General features: G+C 48.7%; 1 protein-coding gene across 5 annotated transcripts; it reads right to left on the bottom strand.

Annotated features, from left to right (window-relative positions):
• Window positions 1-720: 720 nt before the first annotated feature.
• On the bottom strand, window positions 721-26,807 carry SLC31A1 (solute carrier family 31 member 1). 5 transcript variants are annotated; one of them, XM_066201563.1, is made up of 5 exons: window positions 26,751-26,807; window positions 7,725-7,877; window positions 5,495-5,567; window positions 4,939-5,107; window positions 721-4,341 (listed from the first exon to the last, which is right to left on the bottom strand). In XM_066201563.1, the coding sequence occupies exons 2-5, from the start codon at window positions 7,830-7,832 to the stop codon at window positions 4,140-4,142; spliced, it is 552 nt and encodes a 183-aa protein (XP_066057660.1). In that variant the 5' UTR covers window positions 7,833-7,877; window positions 26,751-26,807; the 3' UTR covers window positions 721-4,139. The 5 variants fall into 5 exon arrangements, with proteins under 5 accessions (XP_066057660.1, XP_066057659.1, XP_066057661.1 ...); XM_066201562.1 differs by lacking the exon at window positions 26,751-26,807 and adding an exon at window positions 26,592-26,610; XM_066201564.1 differs by lacking the exon at window positions 26,751-26,807 and adding an exon at window positions 20,270-20,319.
• Window positions 26,808-26,913: the final 106 nt, after the last annotated feature.

Genomic DNA, 26,913 nt, shown 5'->3' on the forward strand with positions numbered 1-26,913 from the left:
CTTGGTGTTCAGGAAAGTCTGCTCCCAGCAGCCTGGGGAAGGAGCAGGACAGGCTGCCACAGCCCTGGGCCTGCACCAGCACACCTGCAGGGAATTCAGGAGCTGGAGCTTGTCCCTGCCTCTGGCAGGGCTGTTTCCTACCGTCTTCAGCACGATGACCAGGTCTGGTTTGTCAGCAATCTTCTAAAGTGGACTTCAGGTAAATTCAGGGTTCCTGTGTTGTAGGTGCATCAAATTTCAGGTCAGGCTGGGGAAATGTACAGAACTTGAAACTTTTCCAACTGGAGAGAGCTCCAGACTGGCCTGGGAAAGAGCTGCTTCTCCTGTCTAACACCACAGAAGATGATCAGGGTTGCTCTGCTGGTCTGGCATTCCCAGCAGGCCCCAGCTCTGAGAGGACAACACCTCAGGACGTTGTTACAGCTCCCTGGAACTCCTCTCCCCGCGTCTTCCCTCTCCAGGGCAGGCACATCTGGGAGGCCCCAGTTCCTCTTTCCATCCCTCCCCGCACCTGCAAAGTGTGACCGAGCTGGAACAAACAGAGACTTCTCAGTGAATCCCCACATTCCCATTCCAGCAGCTTCAGGGCGTGTTCCTGGGAGCTGGGGAGGCCCAGAGGATACTGCTCCCCACTCCCACCCCACAGCACCTGAACAGGAACACTGAGGTTTGCCCTGAGCATTGTTCCCAAAACACACCCCCAGCACAGTAAAATGCAATCTCTATTTATTGGTTAATTATATACAGGAGATTCTTGATATTCACAGTAACATCAGACAGGTTACCGCCACAAAGAGCAAGAGTAAAAACAAAACTTGACAGTCCACTGTAAACAAAACTAGAAATCCTGCTGGATTGGGTGGGACTGGCTCCAGACAAACTCAAAAGGCACTCAAAGAAAAGCAACAAAAGCCCACTGGGGGACATGGCCTGGATGCTCTGAGCTCCCTCCTCGGTGGTGATCGGGAGGCACAGCGTGTGCAGAGCAAACATCAGGGCACAGAGACGGATGTCACCCCCGGGCAGGACAGCACACCCCGGCACGCTGCACGTGTGCCAGCACAGCAGTTTAATGTACCCGGGCTGGTCACCCTTCGAGCCCTCCCGTGTTAGTTCAGCAGAGGGGCTGGGGCTGCCCCAGAGCTGCCCATCCCATCCAGAGGGAGCTCAGGCTCTGCCACAGCCCGCAGCAACCCGGGCTGAGAACACACCGCGGCGGCAGCTGGCGGCAAGGGGAGGCTGGGGCACGGGGAGGTTGCTGGCGTCTCTGGATTGTCACACTGAACTGAGGAAAGCGCAGCCACGGCAGGGGGGAGCAGCCCGGACACATCCCTTGCCCAGGTGCGCTACAGGGAGCTCAGGAGCACAGGGGACACAGCCTCGCCCTGCTCTCCTCAGCCACTTCTCACCTTCCCCGGGAAGCCCAGGGTGCCCAAACCCCTCTGGTGCAGGCTGTGGGAGCAGCTGGGGCACCTGAGACTCCTGCCCAGGTGAGCCCTGCCAGGGCAGTGTCCTCTCCCTGTGCATGCTGGAGAAATCTGCGTGCCCTCTCTGGGGACAGCATGGGCAGGAGACGAGCCTTGGAAGCTCATCCTGCAGTGAAACAATTCCAGGGGAACAGGTGGTACAAACAGAACGGGGCAGAAAAGCTTAACAAGAACCAGACTGATACTGCATGAGCCACGGCCTGATCTCCAAGTCACTCCTCAGAGAATTCAAGTCTGGTCACTTGGACACGCAGGAAAAGTGGCTAAAAGGTGACAGCAAGATCAGGCCAAGCAGCTCTTTTTTCGAAGACAGACACAGCAAGAGGTATATGAGGTGACCAATGTCACCACACAGCCACTCCTCACTCCACCCTGTGATTCTGATGGCAACAATTCCAGCTCCTTCCAGAAAAACCGATGGCAGCAGTGGCAATGTCACCCTGAGCTCCTTCAGGGGTCAAGCCCTGCAGTGCAAACCTCCCACAACATCAACCACCATCTCCAGCTTTTAACAGCTCCAGTTTTCTTTGACAAACACTCAGGTTTCCTCTCAGCTCCAGCAGCAGTGGGAAGGGATTGTCCATTTTCTCTGTCCACCACTAACATTCCTCCCAGCTCTCCAGGGATGGGGAGGGTCAGGTTTCCCCTCCCATGACTGCCTGGAAGGCACAGGAGAGTTTTACCTTTGTGACAGGTGCAGAGAGGGCACCAGGAGGTTCTGTCACAGACAGAACTCCCTTCAAAGATCAGACTGGGGAAGGAAGCACTTTTCCTGTCTCTCAGCAGGAGGTGGCTAGAACTTTTCCATGAAAATAACTTTGCCTCTTTCAGCCAGATGTGAATTTCCTACAGAAAGCAGCTATTTAGGAACCTAAGCCTGCTTTTAACTAGGTGCACTGTCCAGAGAAAACAAGACGTCCAAATAAACAGTTGGCATCAGCCCAAGAGGGCTGACTTTAGGAGGTGCAATTCAAGCCCCGGTAGCAGCAGTACTGGATTTCCTTCCAGAGGATGGGAGGGTGGGCTCTGTGCAGGAACAGCAGCACCAGCACCGTGGATGGCCCAGGTACACAGGGATAGCCTCACCCTCTAAGGCTCAGGGGCTAAAAGATCTCATTCCAAAGATCAGCTTTCCCCACGCAGCTGCTGCCAGCAGTCACAAGCAGCATCTTGAGGGAAAAAAACCTTCCTGTGTGTGTCCACAGGCTTCATCCCAGCAGGATTCCCTGTTCTCATGGCATGTCCCAGACACCAGTCCCAGTCTGAAAGTGGTGCCTGTTCTCAAATCCTCACTGTCTTCTCTTCCAGTCAGTTACAGGCACAAGCTGGGTAGAGGGAAGACTCCAGCTTTCTACCACTCTGCACAACTTTTTTTAACATGCAGGTGCTAAACCAGAGCTGCACCCCAAGCCTGGCCTGGCACCAGGCAGGCAGGAGGGTGGTTCTGCCCCCTCACAGCTTGACCTGCCTGGGCACTGGGCAGAGCCCACAGCACTGACAGAGTTCTTCACTGCACCTGTCCCCCACTGCACTGAGAACCTGCACCTCCAGCATGGGCACACTGTGATTATCAAGACAAAGAGAAGTCATCTGGGTCAGGAATACTTTTTGATTAGCCCACACTGCTCCAAATTTCACCTGAGAAGACACTGAAGGCTGCTGTAGTCCTGTATTTTCCTTCTCCTCTTCCCCAAATCTCTCCTTTACAGGAACATGGTTGTTTTCCCCCTTCACCTCCATCCAGGAATACCCTCCAGCCATTTAACTTTAGTGTCATTAAATCATTACTTAGCTCTTGCCTCATTTACAGTTCTAGTAACCCAAAGCTTAGCTCTAATTCCATCCAGGTGTAGTTCCACATGAAGTACCTGTGGGTTCAATGGTTTATTTGGAATCTTTTTGCTCTGGTAATACAGAACTATTATCCTGCATCCGTTCCATAATTGGGAAGGGAAAGCAGCCAAACTCAAGTGTTCTCCCTGGAGGCTGAGTAAAGCTGCTGGATACATCAGATTAACAACACTCATCATCCTCTGGTGGGCTTGAAAGGCAGGTTCATCCAACCCCTGAAGCCCACAGGTCACATCCTTGGGTCAAAGTCCTCCCTTGCCAGGGCACACTTGAGCGTGTCTGATGTGCAGCACCAAATCTTTCTCAGAGGCTGAGTCCTACAGCAAAAGGTGTCATTGGCCCCAAAAGCCACAACGCCAGGGCAATCTCCTCCCCTGGCATTATGTACATATTGAAAAAAAAATCAAAATTAAAACAGCCATTCACACATTATTGGCAACTTTGATCTTTTCCTACTGTTCATTAGACCCCCACTGATGAGCATTTACAATTTAAAAACAAAACGGTTTTCTTTTTAAAATAGTAATTTCTACAGTTCTGTCAGCCAACTAATTTCAATCACAGCATAATCTAAGAATAAAGCAAATCCTGGCCAAGAACGGCTGCCATGGACTCTCAAGAGTCAAGGGGAGCAGCATGTCCCAGCTCCTCACATCCCTGTATTCCTCCAGGAACCTGTAGTGACCTCCAGTTGATTTTTTTTTTTAATCATGATTCTCTTGGCAGCTTAGGAATGCTCCAGTCCTCAGGTGGCTGCGCTTGCAGGGAGCAGTGGTGGAGAGGCTGTGGGCACAGCCTGTGCTAGTGGCAGTGCTCTGTGATATCCACCACCACGGCCTTCTTCCAGCTGAAGAAGAAGTATCCGGTGCCTGCTCCCGCGGCCACGGCGATGCACAGGTACCCGTTGTAGGTCATGAAGATCAGCATGAGGAAGTAGCTGACCACCACCTGGATGATGTGCAGCACAGTCTGCAGCAGATGGGGCAAGCTCAGCATCTGCTGGCTGGGAACACAAACCCAAACAAGTCAGCGAATGGGACAGGCGGGAAATGCACATCCCCAAAGAGAAAGCTGCCAGGACAGCAGGGTGGGCATGGGATGGCAGAGAAGGTGACACCAGCCTGGGCAGGGTGTCCTGCACGCAGCTGGCACCCGGAGCTGTGGTTTTGCTCACAGAGCAAAACAAGCACAGAGCTTGCTGGGAGGACACAACTTTTAGCTGAGAAACAGACTTTGCCAAGCTTCTTTTACCCCCCCATTCAAAAGCTGAATGGCTTCTGTTGTGCACAGAGGCCTTGACTACCTGTCAACAAAAGGATCCTGAGTGTTTTATGTCAGGGTCACTGGATGTAAACTCTGTTCCTGGGAACACCCCCAAACACGTTCATTACAAAAACCCCAAGCTCATCTGACTCCTTGCTGCTTTCCTCCTTTTGTCCCCATCCTCGAGGGTGTCCAGGTGTCCCCCATCCTCCAATGCCACACAGCGTCCCAGCCTGGAGCCAGGACACTCTCCAGAGATCAAAACTGGCTGCACAAAGTTTCCTCCGTGCCAGTTTCACCTGCAGAGCTTTGCTGCAGAATGAAGTACAATCCTTACCCCACGGTTTTGTGTGTCTCCATCAGGATGGTGCCATTGGGGCCGGGCACTGGCATGGAGTTATAGCGGATGCTGACTTGGGATTTCCGGAGCAGACACTCCCGGGCAATCTTAAGGCCTTCATAAAACATGGCCAGGAAGAAGACGGCCACAAAAGCACCAGCCATTTCTGACAAGAGAGGAAACATTATTGTCTCTGGGCAAGAGAATGTGTCAGCAGAGTCACTGTGATGGAACAACCCCACTGTGCTGCCCAGGCCACGGCCAGGCTCCGTGTGCATGCGCAGATAGGTGGGAAATGGGAATTTCATCCAGACACTCACTGGAATTTCACCCATAAAGCAAAAGCAGCAATCACTTTTGCTAACAAAACCAAATTCTTGAACTCTACAATTATCTCCCTTTTTCTTTCACCCCACAGACACCATTTAAACCAGACTCAACACAGCATGTCCACAGATTTTTAGCACAAGCAACAAGGTGAATCCTGACACATGAATCCTGAACCACCACCTGCAAAACTTTTGTTTGGACTGCACAAGACAGTGTTACTAACCTCCAGGAGAATTGATTGTAAGTCCAGAGAACAGCAATGGCACATTCTCACAGCTGAAGTGGAAAGTCATGGCCTGCCCAAAACACAAAGAACACCAAGATGAGCCTGAAGAGCTCATCCCAAGGAGCTCACAGCAACGTGTAGAATGGGGTTTGTATCAGAACAAGAACTCAGATGAGTTTATTTGGTCACCACATAAACACCAGAAACTCTCCAGTAGATCTGCTGTAACACACACAAATGAGACAGGGATGAGATGCTCCAGGCTCCAGTTCCCAGCTCCTTCAGGCAGCCCTGGGCAGGAGGCCCTGACCTCCACAGAACTACAGGGAAGTGCCTTTTGGAGCTCCTTTTCTCCTCAGCATCAGCAGTAGCCAGGGATTGGGGGTGTCTCCATGGAGCTCCTTCTTGCCTCCCCCTGCCCTCAGGAACTGGGGCACCTTCCCTTCCCCACTTGGACCTTGTCTGTGATACAGGTAAGGGATGAATAGGTGTGTCCTCTGGTCCCCTCCTGCACTGTGCCAGCAGTGTTGTCTCCCTGTGCAATTCCCAATATCCTATGAGAACCACAGCTACACAAGTAGGTAAAGCTGGCCCACAGCTGCCCCTGGGTGAAAATAAAGGCTCCTGAGCCTGCACAGTAAATGCTGTGGGAAGGGGAAGCATCAAAGATCTCCAGGCCAGCTAGAGGTGATACAAACTTCCCATCTAGGTAAATACAGCTTGGCATGTCTTGGGCACAGCTGCACGCAGGGTTTTCACATGGGAAGTCCTGACCAAGCAAGAGGAACTTCTCTTTGAACTTCCCTCGTTGCTTTATTAAGGTTATTTGCTGAAATCCAGAATTATTATTCATTTCAACATCCCTAAGAATCAGGTCATTTTCCCCATAGCAGAAATTACTGCTTTTAGAGAGTACTTTCATCTCTTCAATGAATTGAACATATTTACATTTAAAACAAAACCCACATAAAACCAAAGAACTGCAGCTGAACCTGAGCCTGTTACTTAGTGCCAGTGAGGAATGGGAAAACACACATTAAATGTGCTCAGTCTGTTATCTAAGATGCCTTACCTATGTACTGCCTTCCCTGACAGATTTATTTGCAATATGAATTCAAAATCTTGTGCAATTACAGTTTTCAGCTGCAGGGCAAGGCAGGGTCCTGTAACTATCCAGTAAACACCAGACATTTGTAAAGAAATTACATTTACATGGAAAGTAATGGCCTAGGGATGCCAATACTGAGCTGAGATTATGGGAAGAACTTCACAAGGAGAGCAGCAGGAGTGCTGGACTGAGAGCTCCACATGGGCCATGCCCACCAAGGTTGCTCGGGTGCTCTCCTCTCCTGCTGTGACACTGGTTGCAATAGAAATTGAAGCAGAGATTCTTGGTTCTCTCCTCAGGCACAGAGATGGCAAACAATCTCCAGCTGAAGGTTTGCAAAATCCACTCCTGAGAACACTCTCATTTGAAATGGAAATGCGCCCTCTCTCCCTTCCTTTTGAAATTTAACCATAAACAGACATGTTTTAATAATCTGAAACTCACTCCAAAAGTATTGAGGAAAAGGAGAAAGTTCCTAGAACTGGCTACACACAAACGCTGATCCTGCGGCCATCTCCATGGAAACTCTGGCCAGGATCTCCTCAAAGCCTCAGTGATGTCAGAATGCACAAGTCTGAACCTGCTGGAATCAAAATCAGCTGGAGCAGCAGGAATCAGGACCAGCCTTAATGCCAACATGGCCAAGAGCCCTGCAGTGCTGTGCTCCCCAAAGCCAGTGTGCTCTGAGAGCTCAGGAGGGAAGGGCACAGAGAGAGCTCAGCACAGCCCCTCACACGGCTGGGCAATCCCCTCAGGGCTGCCTGGGGCTCTCACTGCCAGCCTGGAGAACTCCATCCATCCGTTTCCTGCAGGAAAACTCGTGCTTTGCACCCCTGTCCTTAGCTGGCTGCAGAGCAGACACCAGGCTGGCTGCTGGAAAGGTGATCTCAAGAAAAGACAATTTTGCCAAAGGATTTCCAGCTCTGAAATCCATTTCCTGCTCTGTATCCCTCATGCCACTCCTTCACTCCAGAAGACCCACAACGGGTCTAACCTGGGTGGATTCCTGCCCTCCAAAGCTCAGGTTCATTTCCAGTTCTCAAGAGCACAGTCTTCAAGATGACACACAGACCACAGACAAGGAAAAACTCTCTGGTTAATTCTGACTTCTCCACTTACCATCATCATCATGTCAGATCCATGACCATGTCCCGAGGCTGTGGTGGAGTGGTGATGCTCAGGAGGATGCGAGGTTGGCAGCGTGGAGTTGTTCATGTGGTGAGACATCTTGAGGACAGAGAGATTCAGAAAGGCACATAGAAAAGTGGGACCCTGAAAAACAAAAAAACGAAATCCTTTCCTAAACAGAACGTGGTTTCTCTACTGCAAATACATGAGAAAATATTCCAAGCCACTGAGAACTGCTGCCTCTGGAGAACTCCTGGAGCTTCCTCACGGTCCTGCTCTGGCTACAGAGAGCACACAGCAGGACACTTTAAAGGAGGTGTGTCCCTCTGCAGCCTAATTTGATTGAGAGAGCACCTGGGGCAAGTGCTCAGCATAAAGGAACATTTCTTATCTACATGAGGAAAAAAACAGAGCCCCTTTCCAAAGTGCAGTCTTGCAAGAGGCAAAAATATCACAAGCACCACTTTAAATTTCATGTACTTAAGGATCAGATTACAGGATTTCTCTTAATTGACAGTTATGCATTTTATTGAGAACATAACACAGAAATTGTGTTAGTTGGTACAAGACCTACCACCAGGCAAAGGTCTGCAACAGCTACAGGCAATCCAATTTCATTGCCATGAGCTTTACATTGCCACATCTCCCCTCTAATCACATTACCCACAGTGAGAGAAACACTCAAAAGGCTGCCAGTCCCAACTCTTAATCTGGTTACCACAAATCAGGGATGTCTGGACACACTTAAAAAAAAACAGAACAAAAAACCAAAAACCAAATTCCCTCCATGGTTACCTGCGGGCACGACTTTTGTGCACTGCCTGGGCTGAGAGTTGCTGGTGGGAAATGAAAATCATCAAGTAGAAACAGCAACAGGAGAGGAAATAACCTGGGAATGCCAGTCAGTCCTGAAAGCACAGCATTTGTCCTGCTGGATCCTGCCTGGAATCCTCTGTACCCTCCCACTCCAGTCCTGCACTGAAGTAAAACCAAGTGAAATAAAAAGCAAAGTTCGGACACTTGATCAAATGAAAGTTTAAAAAGAAATGAGAAACAGGCTTCCTTCCACATAGACCATCACAAGAGTTTACAAGTGAGTTTCTTCAGTTTTTTAAGCCAAAAGGCAGGATGGTGTTTGAACAGGTAGGCATGGCTATATTTAGATTGAAGAGAGGAAATGAGATTCTAGAAGATCTTTCTAAACTGGAAGTAGCAAATAAAACCGTGAAAGGCAGCTGGTGGTGGAGCTGGCTCAGCATGTGACAGTGACCCTGTGCAGGGGTCACTGGTGGCCCAGAACACCAGTGCAGCCCTGTGGAGCATCCATGACAAGGGATATCCAAGGGCTTTGGGGTTAAATTAAAGTGAGCAATGAGAGGAATTAAAGAGGTAGGGAAGGTAAGGAAACTAAGTCAGCAGTGCTGGAGGAACTCAAGGGAAAGACAAAAGCAATACCCTGCAAACACTGAAATTGAATAATGCAGGGAAGCACCAAGAACACACAGCTCAGGTATGCTCTGCATCTCTGTGCAGATTAAGTTTGTAGCCCATCTCTTATTTCATCAGACCACCTCACAATAATCCCCTGGAAAGTAACTTGTCATGGAACCCAATGGCACTGGCTAAAGCAGAATGAATTCCCTGACCATATTTCTGCTAATATTTTTTAGCTCACTTTGTCCCTGATTTGTGCTTAAATATCGAGACCAGAAAAATGTTCATGGGGGGATAAAAAGGAGAGAGAACAATGCAAGAAGTAGCTCAGCTGACACAGGAAAACTTCACCAAGGGATACCTGCAGAATGCCCAGTGTGATTTCCATATGGCACAGCTTGGAAGATTATCCTGTTCCAGAGCTGAAACGTTCAGGCTCTAGAACTGCAGTCCCAAAATACAAACACTTAGGAAAGGAATCCTCTGCCAAGACACACAAACTTCAAATTGTCTTTTGCATCAGGGAAGGAAGAAGAATAGCCCAAGTGCTTTACCCGCAGGATCAAAGGTAAACGTGCTGTGAGAGGAAAGACGTAACACAAGAACTTCCCCTCTCCCACAGCCAAAATCTCCTGGAATCACAGAACCATGGAATATCCTCAGCTGGGAGGGACCCCCCAGGATCACCCAGCCCAGCCCCTGTCCCTGCACAGACCCCCCACCAACCCCACCCTGGGCATCCCTGGCAGCGCTGTCCAAAGGCTCCTGGAGCTCTGGCAGCCTCGGGGCCGTGCCCATTCCCTGGGGAGCCTGGGCAGTGCCCAGCACCCTCTGGGGGAAGAACCTTTCCCCGCTCTGCAGCCTGAGCCTATCCTGGCCCAGCTCCAGCCGTTCTGTGCCCTGTCCCTGTCACAGAGAGCAGAGTTTAGAGCTGTTCCCGTCTCCTCCCTCTTCTCTCAATTGACTGATCAGTTGCTTTTCCTTTGAATACAACATCCTCACCAATGACTACTGTCCAATGATTATGCATTCCTTTTAGGATTTCACATTCCTGCCAAGCTTAGCAGGTTCCAAAACAATCCACAGAAGCCCTGGCTGGTTACCAGATGAAAAATTGCCTTTGTGGCTGGGCTGTGTCCACCTTTTCACTCCGTTCCTCCTCACTAATCATCATCTGTCTGCAGAAAAGGGGAAACAGTGGATGTGTTCTCAGAATATTTACTCTGTAGGAACAAAGAACATGGTCAGGTGCTCCGGAGTGGCTGCCGGTGGCTGGGCAGGCCTTGGTGTGGTTACAAAGGGCAAGCCTGACCCTCACCTGGGTAGCTTCTTCCCACCCTGCTATCCCAGTGCTCCAACACCAAATCCAAGCCCTTGCTGCAGTCACCCAACACTGAAGGACATTTTATGAGATCCTGAAAGGACGGAGTATTAAGTAGCTCAAGAGGAAATAACCTCATCTAAGCCACTTCAGCTGTGTTTTGTACCACTGAAGGTAACAAACGGATAAATTTCTGTTTCAATTGTTCCAGTGGACAATCAGAATCTGATTTACAACTCAGGAGATCTCTACCTAAGCCTTGAGGTAAAAAACAATATATAGGGCAGCAGCAGCAACAGGTTAATGGGTGTGTAATATTCCAAACTGTAAATCCCTGGTTGGTCTGCACAGCTCCTAAGAAACAAGCTGACAGATGTGGAGTTCTGTGTGTCACAAGAAGGTGGTACTTTAACAAGGCTGACTCCACACCAGACGGAAAAAAATCTGCCCCTCCACAAGTTTCTATTATTGTCAATTCTTTAAATAGGTTTAGCCTTGTACAAAGCCAGCCCTTCAGCAGGTATTTCTGCCTGAATGGGTGATTTGATCTCTGGCTGCTGCCTGCTCCATATGTTTACACTGAGAGGGAGAGGCATTGGAGTGGATTCCTGAGCATGGAGCCCTGGAGAGGGATCTGCCACAGCCCGTGGCTGCATCAGGCTCAGGCAGTCTGAACACCCGACAGGGACAGACCCCAGGGTGTACCTGTCACAAGGGACACACACACACTGTGATTTTTGTGTTCTGCAGTAACCTACTGCCTAAGAAAACAAACAGGGTGGAACAGGAGAAAGGAATGAGGAAATTCTCCTCCAGGGCTTCTTTCTTTCCCTCTCAGTGCTGTTACCCCAGGTGAGAGAAGCCACAGACTCCATTGCACAACCCCTCAGATTTTTAAGGAGAACTGCAAGACTCAGAGCTACACCCAGGACTTCTCTTTCTTTAAGCAGGCCCTCAGGCAGGCCCTGCTCCCACTGAGGTTTCTGTCCCAGCCCTGCAATGCCACCGTGGCAGCTCTGCAAACCAGGCTGGATCAGAACAGGTGCAGCCAGGATCTGAGAGCAGCAAACTGTCAGCACCAGGACTCACCCTCACCCTCCACCAACACCAAACCAGTGCTGCCTCACCTCACACACACCAGGAGGCCACGTTTGCAACACCAGGCACAGAGAAGGGGAGGACAGGCAGGAGGTGGCAGGGCACACACGAATGCAGGTAAATGAGCTGGACCTGAGGAGATGCCAAAGCCAGAGCAGTATTTTCCAGCAGGTCTCAGCCAAAGACCACTGCCATTACACATAACCTCCTCCACAGCTTCTGAATCTACTGCTTCTGCTGTGTTCATCCAGTCCTGCAACTTCATAGCAAATCAGAGTTTTTCCTGTGGCAAACACCCAAGGAAAATAACACTTTTCAACGCAGAAACACAGGACATGCAGAAACAGGACACACTATGGGAAGGATCTACCAAGCTCCCAGGAAGTACTTTACAATCAGCTCAATGTCAAACGAATGCTCCCTAAAGTCCCAAGGGGAATGAAGCCCCTTTCCAAACCAGAAGTCCAACAGGATTAACACTGGAGCTCTAAATCAATGTCCATTACAGCATCAACTCTTCCCTTCTGAACAGTGCCTCATCTTTCCCAAACCAGTTCAGAAAACCCAAGAAATAAAATTCCACCGGCTCTGCCCAAAAGGACCAAAGCCTTAAAAATCCCCTCTCCAGTCTCCTTTGGAGCAGTTATTTGCCCCACAGAGGGGGTGCTGCTGCAGTGGCCAGCACAGGACTGGCTCCTGCTTGGAACCCTCCTGACTCCTCTCAGCACAGCTGGAGTGAGTCGTACCCAACGTCTCTCCACCAACACTTCTGATAGCAACAACAGGGTCAGGACATCCCTCTCTTCTCCTGAACAGGTGAGAAAGACTTGGTAATATTTACCAAGAATTAAAATCAAAGTTCCTGAGAGAAAGCCAAGGGAAAATTATTAAAAATATCAAGTTGGAAAAGCAAAGACCTCTTTCTTACATATCACATATGGCTCAGTACTGCAGGACACAAAGAAATGCTACAGAAAAACACAGAAGGAATGGAAAAGGCACCCAAGAGTTCCCAGTGCTCTACTTACAGCAGTGCTGCTGGCAGACCGAGCTCCACTGGCTCCCAGCTTGTGGTCCCAAGCCCAATCCCTTTTTTGTTTAGCAGTGCTGTAAATGGAGTGGGAGGGAAGCAGCAGCCTGCAGACACAGCAGCTCTGTTCACTGGCTCTAGCTGTGGGCTCCACTGAGCTCGTCATCAGGAGACCTAAGCACTGCTTTTAGTTTATTCAGTTTCCTGGCAAACTTTTCTACTTTAACTGCTTCCTTTCCAAATGGGTGGACTTGTGATTCTTCCAGGATCCCAGGCAGAGCTCCAGAGCTGCTTAAAGGCACAGCTGAGGGACAGACCAATTCCACCTGTTCATGCTGCAGAAACATCCAGCAATGGCAGCAAGGGTCCCTGGGCCAAGCTGTAAAGACACACTTACAAGGCACAGGTAACAAACACCACATTCTTCAGTAATGCAGCAGAACACGTGTTACAGATACATACTGCTGTTTCTCAGTGTGAAAATTCCCCATGGAACTCTCCCAAGCAGCTTCAGCAACCCCAGGCTGGCATTGAGACACAGGGAGGGACTGTGCTGTGCCCAGCACACTTAATTGCACGCCTCTGTTTTTCCCTTGCACAATTCCTGAAGAAGGAACTCTTAGAGCTATATTAAAAACTCAAGGAATGTGTGTGACCTCACAGCAGAACTGTGGCTTGCCCTGGTACTGCCTCACCACCTTAGAGTCTCATCCTAAAGCTTTTCCCTTTAGTTAAAGGCTTCAAACAAAAGCTCAACACACCAGAAAGGGTTTGGCTCAAGGGAAAGAGTAGAGCACAGCTCAGGAGCTCCGATACACAATGAGGGTGAGGCTGTACACATTTGGATTTCCGGGGGCTCATCCCTGACCATGGGAGCCTGCTGAATTCAAACTGGATCAGCAGAGCCAAGCAGGAGCACACAGTGTGAGACAGGGCACATTCTCCCTGTCTACCTGTGAGCAGGCTGAGCTACTCACACCCATGGGTTTCAGAACTCCTGAAGGATGACAGGCACTCTGGAGGATGTCCAGCTGGAGATGCCAGAGGCTGCAGTGCAGGGAGCAGAGAACAATGGGGGAAAAAAAAGAGCTGAGCAGGGCTGCAGACAACATCTTGTGTTCAGATTCAAAAGGGGACTGTGCCTGGGCAGACTGTGACATGCCAGGATGGAAGCAGTCAGCAGGGACGGGCAGCCAAGCTGTGAGCACCCAGAGCCCAGCTCTCCCAGCTGGAATGCACAGCACAGGCAAAGAATGGGCTTTTAAAATGAGACGCAGGGCTTTGGTGTTTTGTGAGGGGAGAAATCCACACAGACCTGATCCTCCGCCATCACCTCCACTGAGGATCCCAGTTGGAACCATTTCAGCACAGTTGTGGGTGCTGAAGGTAATGACAAAGCTTTGGCACATCAAAACCACTCTGCTATCCATGAGCCATGCCCACAATTGATGGGATTTGCCCAGGCTGAGACAGACCCTTATTAAGGTGATCCTGACAAACCCCACAGGCAGGATGTGGGAGGAGAATGAAGCAAAACCACTTAACACAGGCAGGTTTGGGGGTGACACTTTAAGGCACAGCTGAGCTCAGGTTCTCTGCAGCACAGGCAGATCACAGGGCTGGAGCCAAGAGTCACACCCTGCAGTGTGTGCTCCTCCAAACACCCATCCTTCAGGCCTCCTGGCTACCCTCATTTGCCTCTTTTATTCTTACCAGATCCTTGTGTTTCTTGTACCAATATGTTTGTCCCTCTCTTTACGGGGCTGCTGTGTCCCCAAGGCTCAGGCTGCCCCCTCCACATGGAGCCATCACACAGTAAACACCCCAAAGAGTGCTCCAGTCCCAGACTATGGATTCCAGTTGGGATGCTGGCTCACATAAGCTTCCTGGAGCTGCACCACATCATTTGGCAGCTTGATGCAATTATATGCATTAATTAATGTTTAATTAAAATGAAGATTAAAACAAGATGATGAAGTATCAGCATATATTCAATCCTTAAGGTCCTGTCCTCTGTCTGAATCAACACATACCTCAGCTGTATAACTAAAGCAAAGCTGGTCACAGCCACTCAGCACAATCCCCACTACTTGAGGAGGGGCCAGAGCTCTTCCTCTCAGCATGGCCACAATAATGGCCCTTTGATGGAGTTTATTTTCATAGCAAACTTGTCTGGTCACCCTCTGTTAGAGGCTTCCCTAGAAGGGGACGGTCATTCCTAATCTCTCAGCTTCTGTAGACGCCTCAGGAAATCACTAATCTTTGAACAAGAAGAAAAAATAACCCAGGACAGATTGTTCTTTACAGGACAATGCACTGAACTTAATGAAGTGAAGCACATACCATGTCATTAACCACAGGCCCAGTGGAGTGAAAGGCAGCTGAAAATAACCCTGCAGAGCACAAAACCTCAGACTCTAAGCCTGGTAACATCAGAGGAAAGGCTGAGAAATAGCTGCAAGAGCTGTGTTCTGGTAGCAAAATAACGGGGAGTCAAGAATATTCCTCAGCCACACTGAAAGTCCAAGAGATGGCAAAACAGTCAAAGAAGGATCCTCGTGAGAAGCGTGGCCCAACTGAGGCATCCTTGCCAACCCTTTCCTGGCTGTAGACTCATTTCTGCAGAGAAGTCTGACCCAGCCCAGGGGCAAACACCTGGAATGCACACAGAGCTTTGCATGGGAGATCCAGGAGTGATCCTCTTCTGCCTCCATGGAGCTGAGATCAGGCACTAGGATCAGATGATCCTTGAAGGTCCCTTCCAACTTAACATTCCTCTCCTATTCCTCTTCTATCCTACTTTACCCTACAATACCCCTCTGCCTGTGCTGGCCATCTCCCAACCCTTGCCTTGGCAACACAGGTAAGATCAATTCCATAATGACCACAGGAACCTTTAGCAAGAGGTGACAGAACCAACGCTGTCACACCTCAGTTTGTCTCTGTCCCTCACAAATCCAAGGTCAGCAACGCAGGGGAAGAAACTCCCCACATCTACAAGGGAATCCCACACATCCCAGTGAACATTACATTTTCTTTTAAAGAAGCACTGCAATCTCAAAACTGATCCATGCCTCCAGCTGTTGGGCCAGATCTTGGGGTCCCCATGTGCACGGGCTCCCCAGGGCATCCCACTCTGGGCAGGACATGGGACAGCACCATCCCTGCAGCACAGTCCTGGCCCTCTGCTGTGGTGACAATGGTTTGGAAGGTGCACTCCAGGCTTTGGGGCTCAGAGTCAGCAGTGGGTACATGTGACTGGACCTTCTCATGCCTTTGCAAATGCAACACACTCCTTGTCCTGCCCAAAGCAGAACAGTAGGAAGGGCACGACACCAGGAATGCCACTGGATTGGGGCTGGCAGCTGCTGGGAACACCACGCCACAGGGTGCAGGCTTGCAAAACAGTCTGTTTGGCAGATGTTGTTCGCGGCACATCTGTCACAGAAGCCTGGCCCAAGGGAGGGAGTTTTGGGTGACAGACAGATGCTGGAGGCTGTCACAAGGCTGAGGACACTTATCCACACAAGGGACAACCAGGCAGGACACAGCAAACTCATTTTGGAGAAACTGATGTCAAGAATGCCATGACCTGAAGTTTTCAGCAACAACCTGCTCCCACTCTGATAAAACACAATTACTTTCAACCTGCATGAGCCCGAATTAACCTGAAGTCACCAGTGGGGCACTTTCCAAGGATCAGAGCACATTCCAGCCTTGGCTGTCTTGAACAGCCCCAGCCAGGGACTATAATAAGCCAAGCAAATCCCAAGTGGAGCTCAGGGAAGAAAGCAGAACTCACTTGGCCCAGAGTCGCCCATATGCTGACCAGGAACAGACATGTCAACCACAAGTTGCTTTTATTGCCAATAAATACCAATTAAGATTGTATTCATAAAGGGGAGCTGCTACATCAGCAGGCACTGAAGAGGAATAGTGAAAAGGTGGTACCAATTAAAAGGGGATTGGCATCTCTTCCATACTTCAGTTTCCCTGTTCATCTGTCACAAAACTTTCCCCTTTCCCATGTTACTGCTCCAAGAGAACAGCCCCCAGCTCCAGCCAGCTCTGCCCTCTGGGCAAAAGCAGCAAGGACACCAATGTCCTCTGGGATGTCAAAGCCAGAGCACATCCATTCTGCACCAGGCCTCTGACTCCTGCACTCAGGAGTGCCTTGTCCTGCTCAAGCCCACCAAGAGCACAATTTCTTCCATTCTGTACGTGGACAATGTTTTCCACCCTGCTTTCATTTCTTCCACCACCAGCATCTCGGATGCCTTATTTGCCCCATGCTGTCCATTGTTCCCCTTTCTGTCTGGGTGGATGAGGCAGTTGTCCCCCTTTGTGGCACACAAGAACACAGACATTTCTGGACAGTGGCAGAATTGAGGCACCTCAGGACATGGAAGAGCTGAGGAGTGACTGCCATTCCCACAGCTCCCAAAGCAGAGCAGACGCTGTACCAAAGCTGACTTGTGATTCTGTCATCTGGAGAGAACAGCATAGCACCAGAGATACCAAAACTGGCACAGGATGCCACGTGAACAATTTCTTTATGAAACATCCAGGATAAAAGGCATGGCAGACACTGAAATTCCTTACAGCCAACGCCAGCATGAATGCAGAGCTAGAACTGACACGTTTCCATCAAAGGCAATCCCCAGGAGGCATCTACAGAAGCACTTCAGCACTTCCTATGCACGTCAGAGCCTTCTGAAGCAATTAGCCCAGGTCTGCAGACCAGCAGGCCACACCATCAGAGCTTCACCGCTCTTCCTCACATCATCAAGGGCATGACACAGGAGCACAGGAACACAAATCCAGGTCACAAAGTCCCCAAGATTCAGCACCCAGGGAGAAGAAACCTGGCAGGAAGGGAGGAAGTTTAGGCAGAGATAAGTCAGAAGGGCCCAAAGGCCAGGGGAGTAAGAGCAGTGTTGAGATGGAGGGAGCAGGAGGTGGGTGGTGCTCAGTCCTGCTAAAAACCCTCAGCACACACTTGTCAGCTGAGGACAACCGAGGGTCCTGAGCAGGGAGGAGAAAAGGGACAGCACCGGGAAGAGGAGACAGAAAAGGAGGGCCATGTGACCCATATTTTCCAAGATTACGTAATTTCTGAATAAACAGATACTTCCTTATCCTCAGTGACGGTTTTTGCTCAGATGTTACACAACCAAACACAGGAATGGTGACCAGGGAGATATGATCCATGTGGCCAGAGAGCAGGAACCATCCTGCTGCCTCAGGGGAGCCTGAGAACAAATGGGACAGAGTCCTGAGCCTTGTGAAACTCTTCAAAAAAATTTAATACAAAAATATATTAATATTTGAAACCTCATCTTGCAAGATGTGTATTCTGTGAGATTAGACAACTTCTGCTTCCTTAGAAAAACCAGGCCTCGTGGAGAATTTCACTTCCTATTTCATATGCCCTAATCAAAAACAGTTTCTAACATGTATTCCTCTACCTATAGCAGGCATTTTTTAAATGAAGGGAGTTTTCTCTTCAAATGAAAAAAAAAAAACCAAACAACCCAAAACCTCACGATTTGCATACAAGGTTGTTTAACATGCTTACTAATTCAGCATCCAGATTCCTGCACGTTCAACACCTCCTGCACCACTTGTACCCATGGAGAGAAGCCTGTCTCCCACCAAAACATGTCCGTGCACAGGGTAAGGACACAGATTACTGTTTGGCTGTTCAGTGGCCATGTGCAGAAGTAGTTCATCTCTAAGGAATGACAGATATGTCAGGATGCAAGACAGGGAACTACTTGCAAGTTAATCCTGATAAACCACTGCTCCACGGTTTTTGGACATGGAGCAAACCAAGCTACACAGCACAAACAACTCTGACCAGATTGATTTTATGGTGTCTTCAAGCCCTAAACCCTGTAAAACTGTAAAATAATCTCAGGAGACACAAAACAAAACCAGAGTCAAAAAGTGCACTCCCAAGAAAGGAGGCACAAGTTCCCTCAGACCCAAAAGTGATTCAATGTGTCCTAGAACTGCATTAGTGGGCCTTTAATACAGGTGACAGATTACAGATGTTATCTGTTATTGCCTTTTACAGATGTTATCTATTATTGCCTTTTACAGATGTTGCCCTGCAACAGCATAAATACCTTTGTCCCATGCAGGTAAAACTAAACTTGCAGGTAATAAATGCATGGCACTGGTTTATTAGAGGCCTCATAAAAGGGAGTCCAGCACAGGTGATTCACAGGAGGTTCCCAGATCTTACCCTACTTGCCCATTTTCACACGGTTAATTTTCCCTCTCTGGCAGCTTTTCAACATTATAATCAGACTTAGCCCAGAAAAGGCAACACTTGCCCAGGTTCTGAACTGACTTCCAGGTGTTTTGAGAATCTGAATCACAAGAAAATCCCCCTGCAGAACTCCTGGTTAATTTTTAGGAGGCCATTCCAGTATGATATGAGACACACCGGTTTAAGCAATCCACACAGGTTTTTCCATGTCCAGTACAGCCACACACACATTACCTTCCACCACATGGGAAAGCATCCTTGCAGAGCAATTCCATTTCACTCCCTTCTTTTCATATTTAAGCAGTTGTTTGTCTGTAATTACCCCTCAGAAGTGTGTCCATGTGCAGACACAGCGTTTTAAGGTGGCCACTCAACCATTCCCTTTCCCTGGAGCTGCCACGTTCCAGCCTGTGTCAAACACTGCCTCAACCACATGCTGATGTCAGCTCCCATGTTGATGTCAGCTCCTGCTGGGATACCCTGGGATTCCCAGCTCCTGCTCTGGCATGTCAGGGTCACCTCTGAAATGCAGGCTTCAACCAAAGACCTAAGAGCTCAGAAGACTGACTTTTAGAAAAATATCTTTTCTTGCAGAGGAGAAATGGATATGTGTCCATGTCATTTTGCAGCATCATCCATGACTGTCCCTCAACACAAGAGCCTGTTCTACCACAGCCAAGAATCAAATTCTTTTGTGCCTCCAATACTTGTTATGAGCAGCCTCAAGCTGTTCATGGGAAAAATGCAAGGTAGAACTCAGGTCACCAGTGGCAAAATCCATTCCAGTGTATTTTTAATTAAGCCCAGGAAGTTAATCTCTGTTTTGGCAGAGGTTTAAGGCCAAATATCCATCACCAGAGGCACCTTCCTACTCTTGATCCATGATCTTGGAAAGAGCAGGTGGATGGCACAGTGATATATAAACAGCTTCCAGGTAGTAATGCAAATGCTGTAAGGGTTCAGAGAACAATTCATAGCCCCAGTCCATGGAACAGAGCATCCTCCTTTTGAAAATGCAACTGAACTATTGGAAGTATTATTGAAATTACTGAGTCATTGAAAATACAATCTCAGCAAGGCAGAAGATCTCCAGCATCAAGAAGAGGAAAAGAGCAATCAGTTCAGGTCTCTGGAAAGGAACTTATCTTTGGAAGAGCCTTGGCCTCATGACACTCTTCTGACAGGAAGAGCCAGGACTGCAGGGCATGGAAAGCCGGACCAGAAGCCATCAACAATTTTTCCATGAGTGACAAAAAACCACTCTGGGAGGGAGCTTTGAATGATAGCTTGTTCATAATTTTCAAACCCCTGGACAGCCACAGAGCTGCTAATCCAAAGCAGAAATGATTCAGAGCTTAAAAATGCTGAATACTTACTCTTCCAGAGAAAGGTTTTCCATCTACCGACTCCAGCAGAGCCTTTTTCTCCAGAGAGGCAACAAGTCTGAGACTGATCAAAGTTTCTCAACCTTCACATAATGCTGACCAGCAGATCATAATCTCTATCAAAGGCTAATCATTAACTACTGCTCGGATTAGCTTAGGACCAGACCAAGCACTGGGATGCTCACACAGAGAACCACAGAGCAGCAAAAGCAGCTCCTGAGTCTTCCTCATGAGATCTTTGCACAAATGCAAAGATATTTTAGAACTCCCTGATCTGATTAAGTGCACTGCAGAGATTACTTTCCCACACTTTAACCAAAAACATTTCAAACATTCATATCTCTATCAGATAAATTAGTGGTTTGCTTGCTTCTGGATATTTTAACAAAGCAAGCCTAGTTTATTTTAGTATTTAAGTGTTTTAGTATACAAACTGAGAGCAGGTTTAAATAAGATATTAGGAAGAAATTATTCCCTGTGAGGTTGGGGAGGCCCTGGCACGGCGTGCCCAGAGAAGCTGTGGCTGCCCCTGAATCCCAGAAGTGTCCAAGGCCAGGCTGGATGGGGCTGGGAGCAACCTGGATAGTGGAAGGTGTCCCTGCCCATGGCAGGGGGGGGAACAAGATGAGCTTTAGGGTTCCTTCCACCCCAAATCACCCTGTGACTCTATCTGCCCCATAATGAAGAAATATGATGTTTTCAAAACTATCAGCCAGTTTTTAGTAGCATTGGGAAGTGAAAAAAAAAAAAAAAAAATAACAAGGCAGATAATTCATCAGTTGTGCAGAAATTCTTCAACACCGTGTATAAGACAAACCCTGTCAGGGTAACTGGCTCTGAAATCCCTCTGCTTGGAAAGCTGGAGCCAAAAACTGCTATGAAAAAAAAAAAAAAAAAAAGGACAAAGCAGAAAAAGTACAAGAACAGCTGTGCTGTGCCCTGCAACACAAAGGGCCTCATGGTGGGGGCTGTGGTTTCGTTTCATCAGATCAGAAGCAGGAGTTACACAAAACGGGATCAACTGACAAGCAATGCACATGACCCTGTTATGATGTCCTGAAGGGTTTCACTTGAGGAATTCAGAAAATTAAGGTAAGTCAGGCTGCTGCCAAGAGGTTTTTTAAACTAGAAGCAAAATAATCAGAATTCAGTGTATTAGGCTTTACCACCCATACAGAAGGATATCCCACAGACACTGTTCTGTGCCTTTAATGAAAAGAACACAAAAATGGCTTTACAAGTATAACCAACAGGTGTAAGAGGGCAGCTGTGAAACTCCCAACTAGTTTTGTTTGCAGCTGTTCAGGTTTCAGCCCGACAGTATCTATAACATGCTCCTCCAGCACACTTCAGCCTCACCTGACACCACCTTAAACACAAAAGTTCAGCACGTCCTCACGAGATAACGTCTTATCCCAACTTAATGAAGGGGCACCAAAGCCAATGGTAACTTGATTTGTACAAAACCCTCCCGGCAGAACACAGAAATTGTGACTCAGTCTCTTGTCAAATCCATTAGACCAGGAGCTCAGACAAACAAGGGAGCCGAGAAAACCAGACCAGCACTGATTGCATTTCACTTGCACAGTGTCCCGAGGCTGGGTGTGCTCCCACTTCCCTTATCACTTTGATGCACAAGGGTTGATTTACCCATCGGAAATGCCCTCCCACGGAGCCACACTGATGGCAGCACTTCCCTAGGGCTGCAGGAGAGTGAACTGGGATGGCTCCTTCTGGGAGCCCTGCCTTTGAGTCTGCTCCACGGCTGTTAGTGTTTCTCCTTCCCAAGGAAATGCTGCAAGCTGGAAAACGTGCCAATGAGCTGCTTGAGCCCCTTCAGTAGAACACCTTTCGGAGCAGGGGAAAGTTAACGGGGAAAGCAAGTGAGCATTTGGATCCTGGGCTCCCAGGCCAGCCTCTGGCAGAGCCCAGCCAGGGTGGCACAAGCTGCTGCCATTGTCCCACCCAGAGCTGCAGCCACCAACTACAGACATCAGACAAGGAGCAGGCTGGCTCACAGGGATGAGCCTCTCCCTGCGCTAGATCCCTCTCCAGGAGCTGCCATTCACAGCTCTGCAGAGCAGGCCAGCCAGTCTGCTCACAGCATCAGCTCAGGACGAGCACTGCACCTCTCAGGTGGCCTCAAAGCACTTCTTAATCTTACAGAGCCAAGTCCAATATATCATCTCTAATGTGAAAAAAGCCGGAAAAGCCAGGCACTCCTTCCCCCAACATAAGCAGTGTTTAGGAAAGAAAACCAGCCAAGGCTGTCAGGGCTCCCTTTGCCCAGGTTAGCCAGAAGATCAGCTAAATGTATCACAAAACTCGTATTCCAAGCTCCAGTACCTTCATCAGAGGAATGAGATCTGAATCTGTGATAACTACTAAGTGTGGGAAAAGAAGGTTTATGGAATTGAAGTGGCTCTCCCACAGGCTCAGGAGAGCTTGGGGCACTCACGGGGAGTTCCATGCCAGAACACCTCCACTCTTCCCAGTTTTCTCCCAACCTCTCAGGATTCATAACAGGACATGCTGAGCAAGCAGTGAGAACAGAAGAGTTTGGCCTGTGCTCTAGAGCTACCACAGACTGCTCCAGTCATTTAGATAAAATGATAGCATTACATGCTTGTACAACTTTTTTAGCAGACAATAAATGACGTTTACACCTGTGCTACAGCTAATGTGAGATTCTTCTAAGATTGTATCTACAGAGAGGAAAAGAGCAGGAAGCAAAGCCATTGTTCTGGCTGCAACCACAGTTGCTGAAGTGACACTGGAAATCAGCTGGAGACCTTTGTAGATATGAACTGATAACAAAGGGAAGAAAAGACAATGGGAAATGACATTAAAAACTGTAGAAATAAAAAAAGGAAAACTAAAAAGGAGCTATTTCATCACAGCCTCCCACTTCTAGATCGGCTTCTAAACCAGGAAAGTCTAATTCCAGGACCAACAAATGAAAAGCTTTAGAAAGTACAGCAAAATAGGAGTTTAATTTGTTTACAATCACTAGTCCCATTATTCTCTGCATTAGCAGATTCCAGCTTTCAGATGAAAAAAAAGGTTAATGAAAAAATCACTGGCATCATGTTCTCCAGGACCTGACTGGGAACATTTCCAGAAAATTAGATTGAAACAAAAGGCAATGGAGTAGATTAACTTAGATTGGATTTCCCAAAGAAAAACAACATAAACTAGACTGAATCTTTTTCATCCTTCCCAAAGAAAAAATTGCCAAGACTCCCAGTGATTTCCTGGCAGACTTGTGGAGAAGTTCACGCTGACAATGTGCTTCAGCTCAACTTCCCAAAATTCTGCTGCAGGCTCCTGCTAACTTTCAGGTGACCTTCAGGCCAGGGCAGGGAAGGCAGCTCTGCAGAGCCATGGCAGCTTTCTGATGGGTAGAGAGATCTTCACAGCAAACAGAGAAACCAAGGAGGAACAGTTCAAAGAACAAAACATTCTGTTTTCTCTTGGACCTAAAGTCTGACTGGAAAACAAGCCAGCTGAGAGGAAACTCCTCAGGGCCCTGCTCAAAACTCACCATGTGAACATGGTAGGTTTTGTCATTTACTTGTAATATAAAACTGGAAAAGATCATTCTCAATGCCCTCCCTTCTCAGACATTAAGCTTTTGTTCAGGGATAGAGAGTCTCACTAATCCAAACCTTGAAGTTACATTGTGAAGGGAGAAGTGAAGTGAAAAATTCCCCCTCTTTCTGAAACAAAAAAAAAAAAACAAAAAAAAAAACCCGCAAACTTTGTCCTTGTACCACTGCAAGCCTGAGTCGGTGGCAGGGATGGTACCTTTAAAATAAAAAAAGCAAACATGCAAAAGTGACTTGGAAACGTGATGTAAGTCCTGCTCTCCACTGGCAGAAATTATCCTAATTCTCAGCTTAGTTAACAACCTGGCCTAGATGAGAAATCTGATACGAAATGAAAAGCAGCCAAATCTCAGTAGGAAACAGTTGTACAAAATTCCACCCTTCTCAAAGTTGTGTGGGAGCCTGCAACTCCTGCCAGTTCTTACATTTTCAGTACCTTGTTTTTGGAGGGGATGAGAGCAGAAGCAGCAAAAACCTGCTTATTGCAACAATTTTTGTGTTTGTAGCAAAAAGCATGACTTTGATTTTGTATTGTGCAGCAAAGCAGTCACAGCTTCTTCACCAACAAATCCTTAGTTACAAAACCAATCTTCATTTAAACAGCAACATTCACACCTTGTTCCCAGTGCCCTCTTTCTAATGAAGGATGGGAAAAAAATAATGCAGAGTCCAAAGCCTGATGAAAGCCTCAGGAAACATTACATCATAAATGACAGGATTTGGGATCATTACCTTGAATGCTAACTTACCCTATAAGATCCCATATTGTTGTTTACTCATGAAAAATCCTGCAAAAGCTGTACCGACCTCAGGCTCAAGCAGAGGCAAGTTAAGATCAAAAAGACTGAAAATCAGCTTAATAAACACTTGTGGGGAGCGTTTCATCCACCTAGGCACAAAAAGCAGGACTAGTAAGCATTTTGGAGCTTGGAAATTGAGCACAAACAGAAGAATTGGCCTCTGCCTGGGAACTGTGTGGAACCACGAGCCCACTGCACACTCATACACATGAGGACTATGAACAAAGCTTAAGTTAAAAAAGCACAAGTAGCTAAGACGTGACATTTACTGAGTGCTGCAGGATGTGCTGCTACAGCCTCTTCCCCAATACAGCGGCATTAAAACTGGCCAGCGCTGAATCCCAGTGAAAAAAAAAATAGGAAATATATACAGGGATAACACTGGGCTAGGAAGATGGTGAAGGGTCTGAAAGGGCCACATGAGGAGCAGCTGAGAGCACTGGGATTGTTCATCCTGAGGGGGAAACTGAGGCCAGAACTCACCAGAGGTGCAGCTCCCCCTGAGCAGCAGCTCCAGTCTCTGCTCTGTCCTGAGGCAACGGCCTCAAATTATGCCAGGGCAGGATCAGGTTGGATATCAGGGAAAGGTTCTTCCCCAGAGGGTGCTGGCACTGCCCAGGCTCCCCAGGGAATGGGCACGGCCCCGAGGCTGCCAGAGCTCCAGCAGGGTTTGGATGAAGCTCCTAAGGATGCCCAGGGTGGGATTGTTGGGGGGTCTGTGCAGGGCTGGGAGTGGGGCTGGATGATCCTGGTGGATCCCTCCAGCTCAGGATATTCTGTGACACCTATACCTAAAAAAACTAAACTGAAGTGCCACACCAGGACTCAGCCACATGAGTCTTCTCCATTTAAAAAACAAAACTACGTTAACAACCAACCTGATAAAAAATACAGGAGCCAAAGCAACAAACTCTCTTCATCCAAGGGACCAGATTTCCAATTGGCAGGAAGTTCATTCCCACCCGCCTTACCAAGGTTGGAACAATCTCCTCCCACCGGGAATTTACATCAAATTATTGTGGGTTTGGGTTTGGTTTGTTTTTGTTTGTTTTTTTTTTTTTTAAACAGAAATAGGACTCTGACCCTTTCCAGGTTTCATTCTAAATTCCTCACACATTCTGCAATATAAAAGCTCCTTAACACTCCTCTCTATCTTCTCCCTTTAGAAGTGGAATCACTGATACCTCAATCATTGCAATAAACTCCTGAATTACTGCAAACTCAGCTCCACAACAGACCTGACAACTTCCTGCTCAGACTCCAACATCCAGTCTGATAATACAAATTTCCAACCAGTGCCGGCAAACACCAAAAGCCAGAAAATATCAACTCTTATTGCCATTCTGACCTCTCGCTCATTGTTCCTCTGCATTTCAACATCATTGGGATCTAAGGTGAAATTAAAGTCAGTCGGTCTCACAAAGCACATAGAGATACCAGCTTTTCAAGAGGGGAGAAAACACAGAAAAAACCACAATAAACCACAAAAAAACTCATTAAACAAACCAACAAAAAGGTGTATTTCTCAAGGCACAAGGTGAACGCGGAAAACTGCTTCAGAGGGGCGGCTCGGGCATTTGCCACGCAAGGAATTATTCCGATGTTTTAAGAACACAGCGCAGCGCTGATATCGCTGGGTAACTCAGGGAGCCGACACCGGAGCACAGCAGCGCCCGGGTGTCCCCACCCTTCCCACCCGCGCCCCACGGACCCACAGGGCCCTCGGCGGAGCCATGCGGGGCCTCTGGCTCAGCCCGCAGCCCCGGCGGGTCACGGCTCCCTCACGGCAAGGGCGGCCCGGCGGCCGCGGGGCCCGCCGTCACCTTGGGAACCGCGGGGACGAGCCGGGCGCCTCCTCGGAGGCCGTGGAGCGCTGCCTGCACCCACACCGCGCTCGCCCCCCACCTCCACCTCCACGTCCCAGGGCCGCCCATCCCCTCGGGGCCCCCGGCCCGAGGCCCCACGTCCCGGCCCGAGGGGAGCGGCGGCGGCCATGGGCCCCTCAGGCGGGGCGGGGGGGGCGCGGGAGGCACGAGACCCGCGCCAAGCCCGCCCGTCACTCACCGCGCGACCGCCACGAGCCGCGGCCTTCGCTCCGCCCCCGCAGCCAGCCCCGCCCCCTTCGGGACGCCATAAGCCCCGCCCCTACCGTCAACCGCAATATCCCGCCCCCACCGTGTCCGCTAAGCCCCGCCCCCTTATTGACGTCCGTATAGAGGCTCCGCCC

The sequence above is a fragment of the Chamaea fasciata genome, unplaced genomic scaffold (genome assembly GCF_029207755.1).
Source record: "Chamaea fasciata isolate MVZ Bird 193981 ecotype frontalis unplaced genomic scaffold, bChaFas1.0.hap1 SCAF_20, whole genome shotgun sequence".
In the NCBI taxonomy this organism is placed as follows: Eukaryota; Metazoa; Chordata; class Aves; order Passeriformes; family Sylviidae; genus Chamaea; species Chamaea fasciata.

Excerpts from the sequence above, each read along its gene's own strand:
- SLC31A1 (XM_066201560.1), bottom strand. The coding sequence starts at position 8,804 with ATGTGGAAGGAAGCCTGTTTCTCATTTCTTTTTAAACTTTCATTTGAT. Across the intron at positions 7,878-8,528 it reads CACAAAAGTCGTGCCCGCAG|GGTCCCACTTTTCTATGTGC; the intron begins GTAACCATGGAG and ends TTTGTTTTTCAG. Across the intron at positions 5,568-7,724 it reads GATCTGACATGATGATGATG|GCCATGACTTTCCACTTCAG; the intron begins GTAAGTGGAGAA and ends TGTTTTGGGCAG.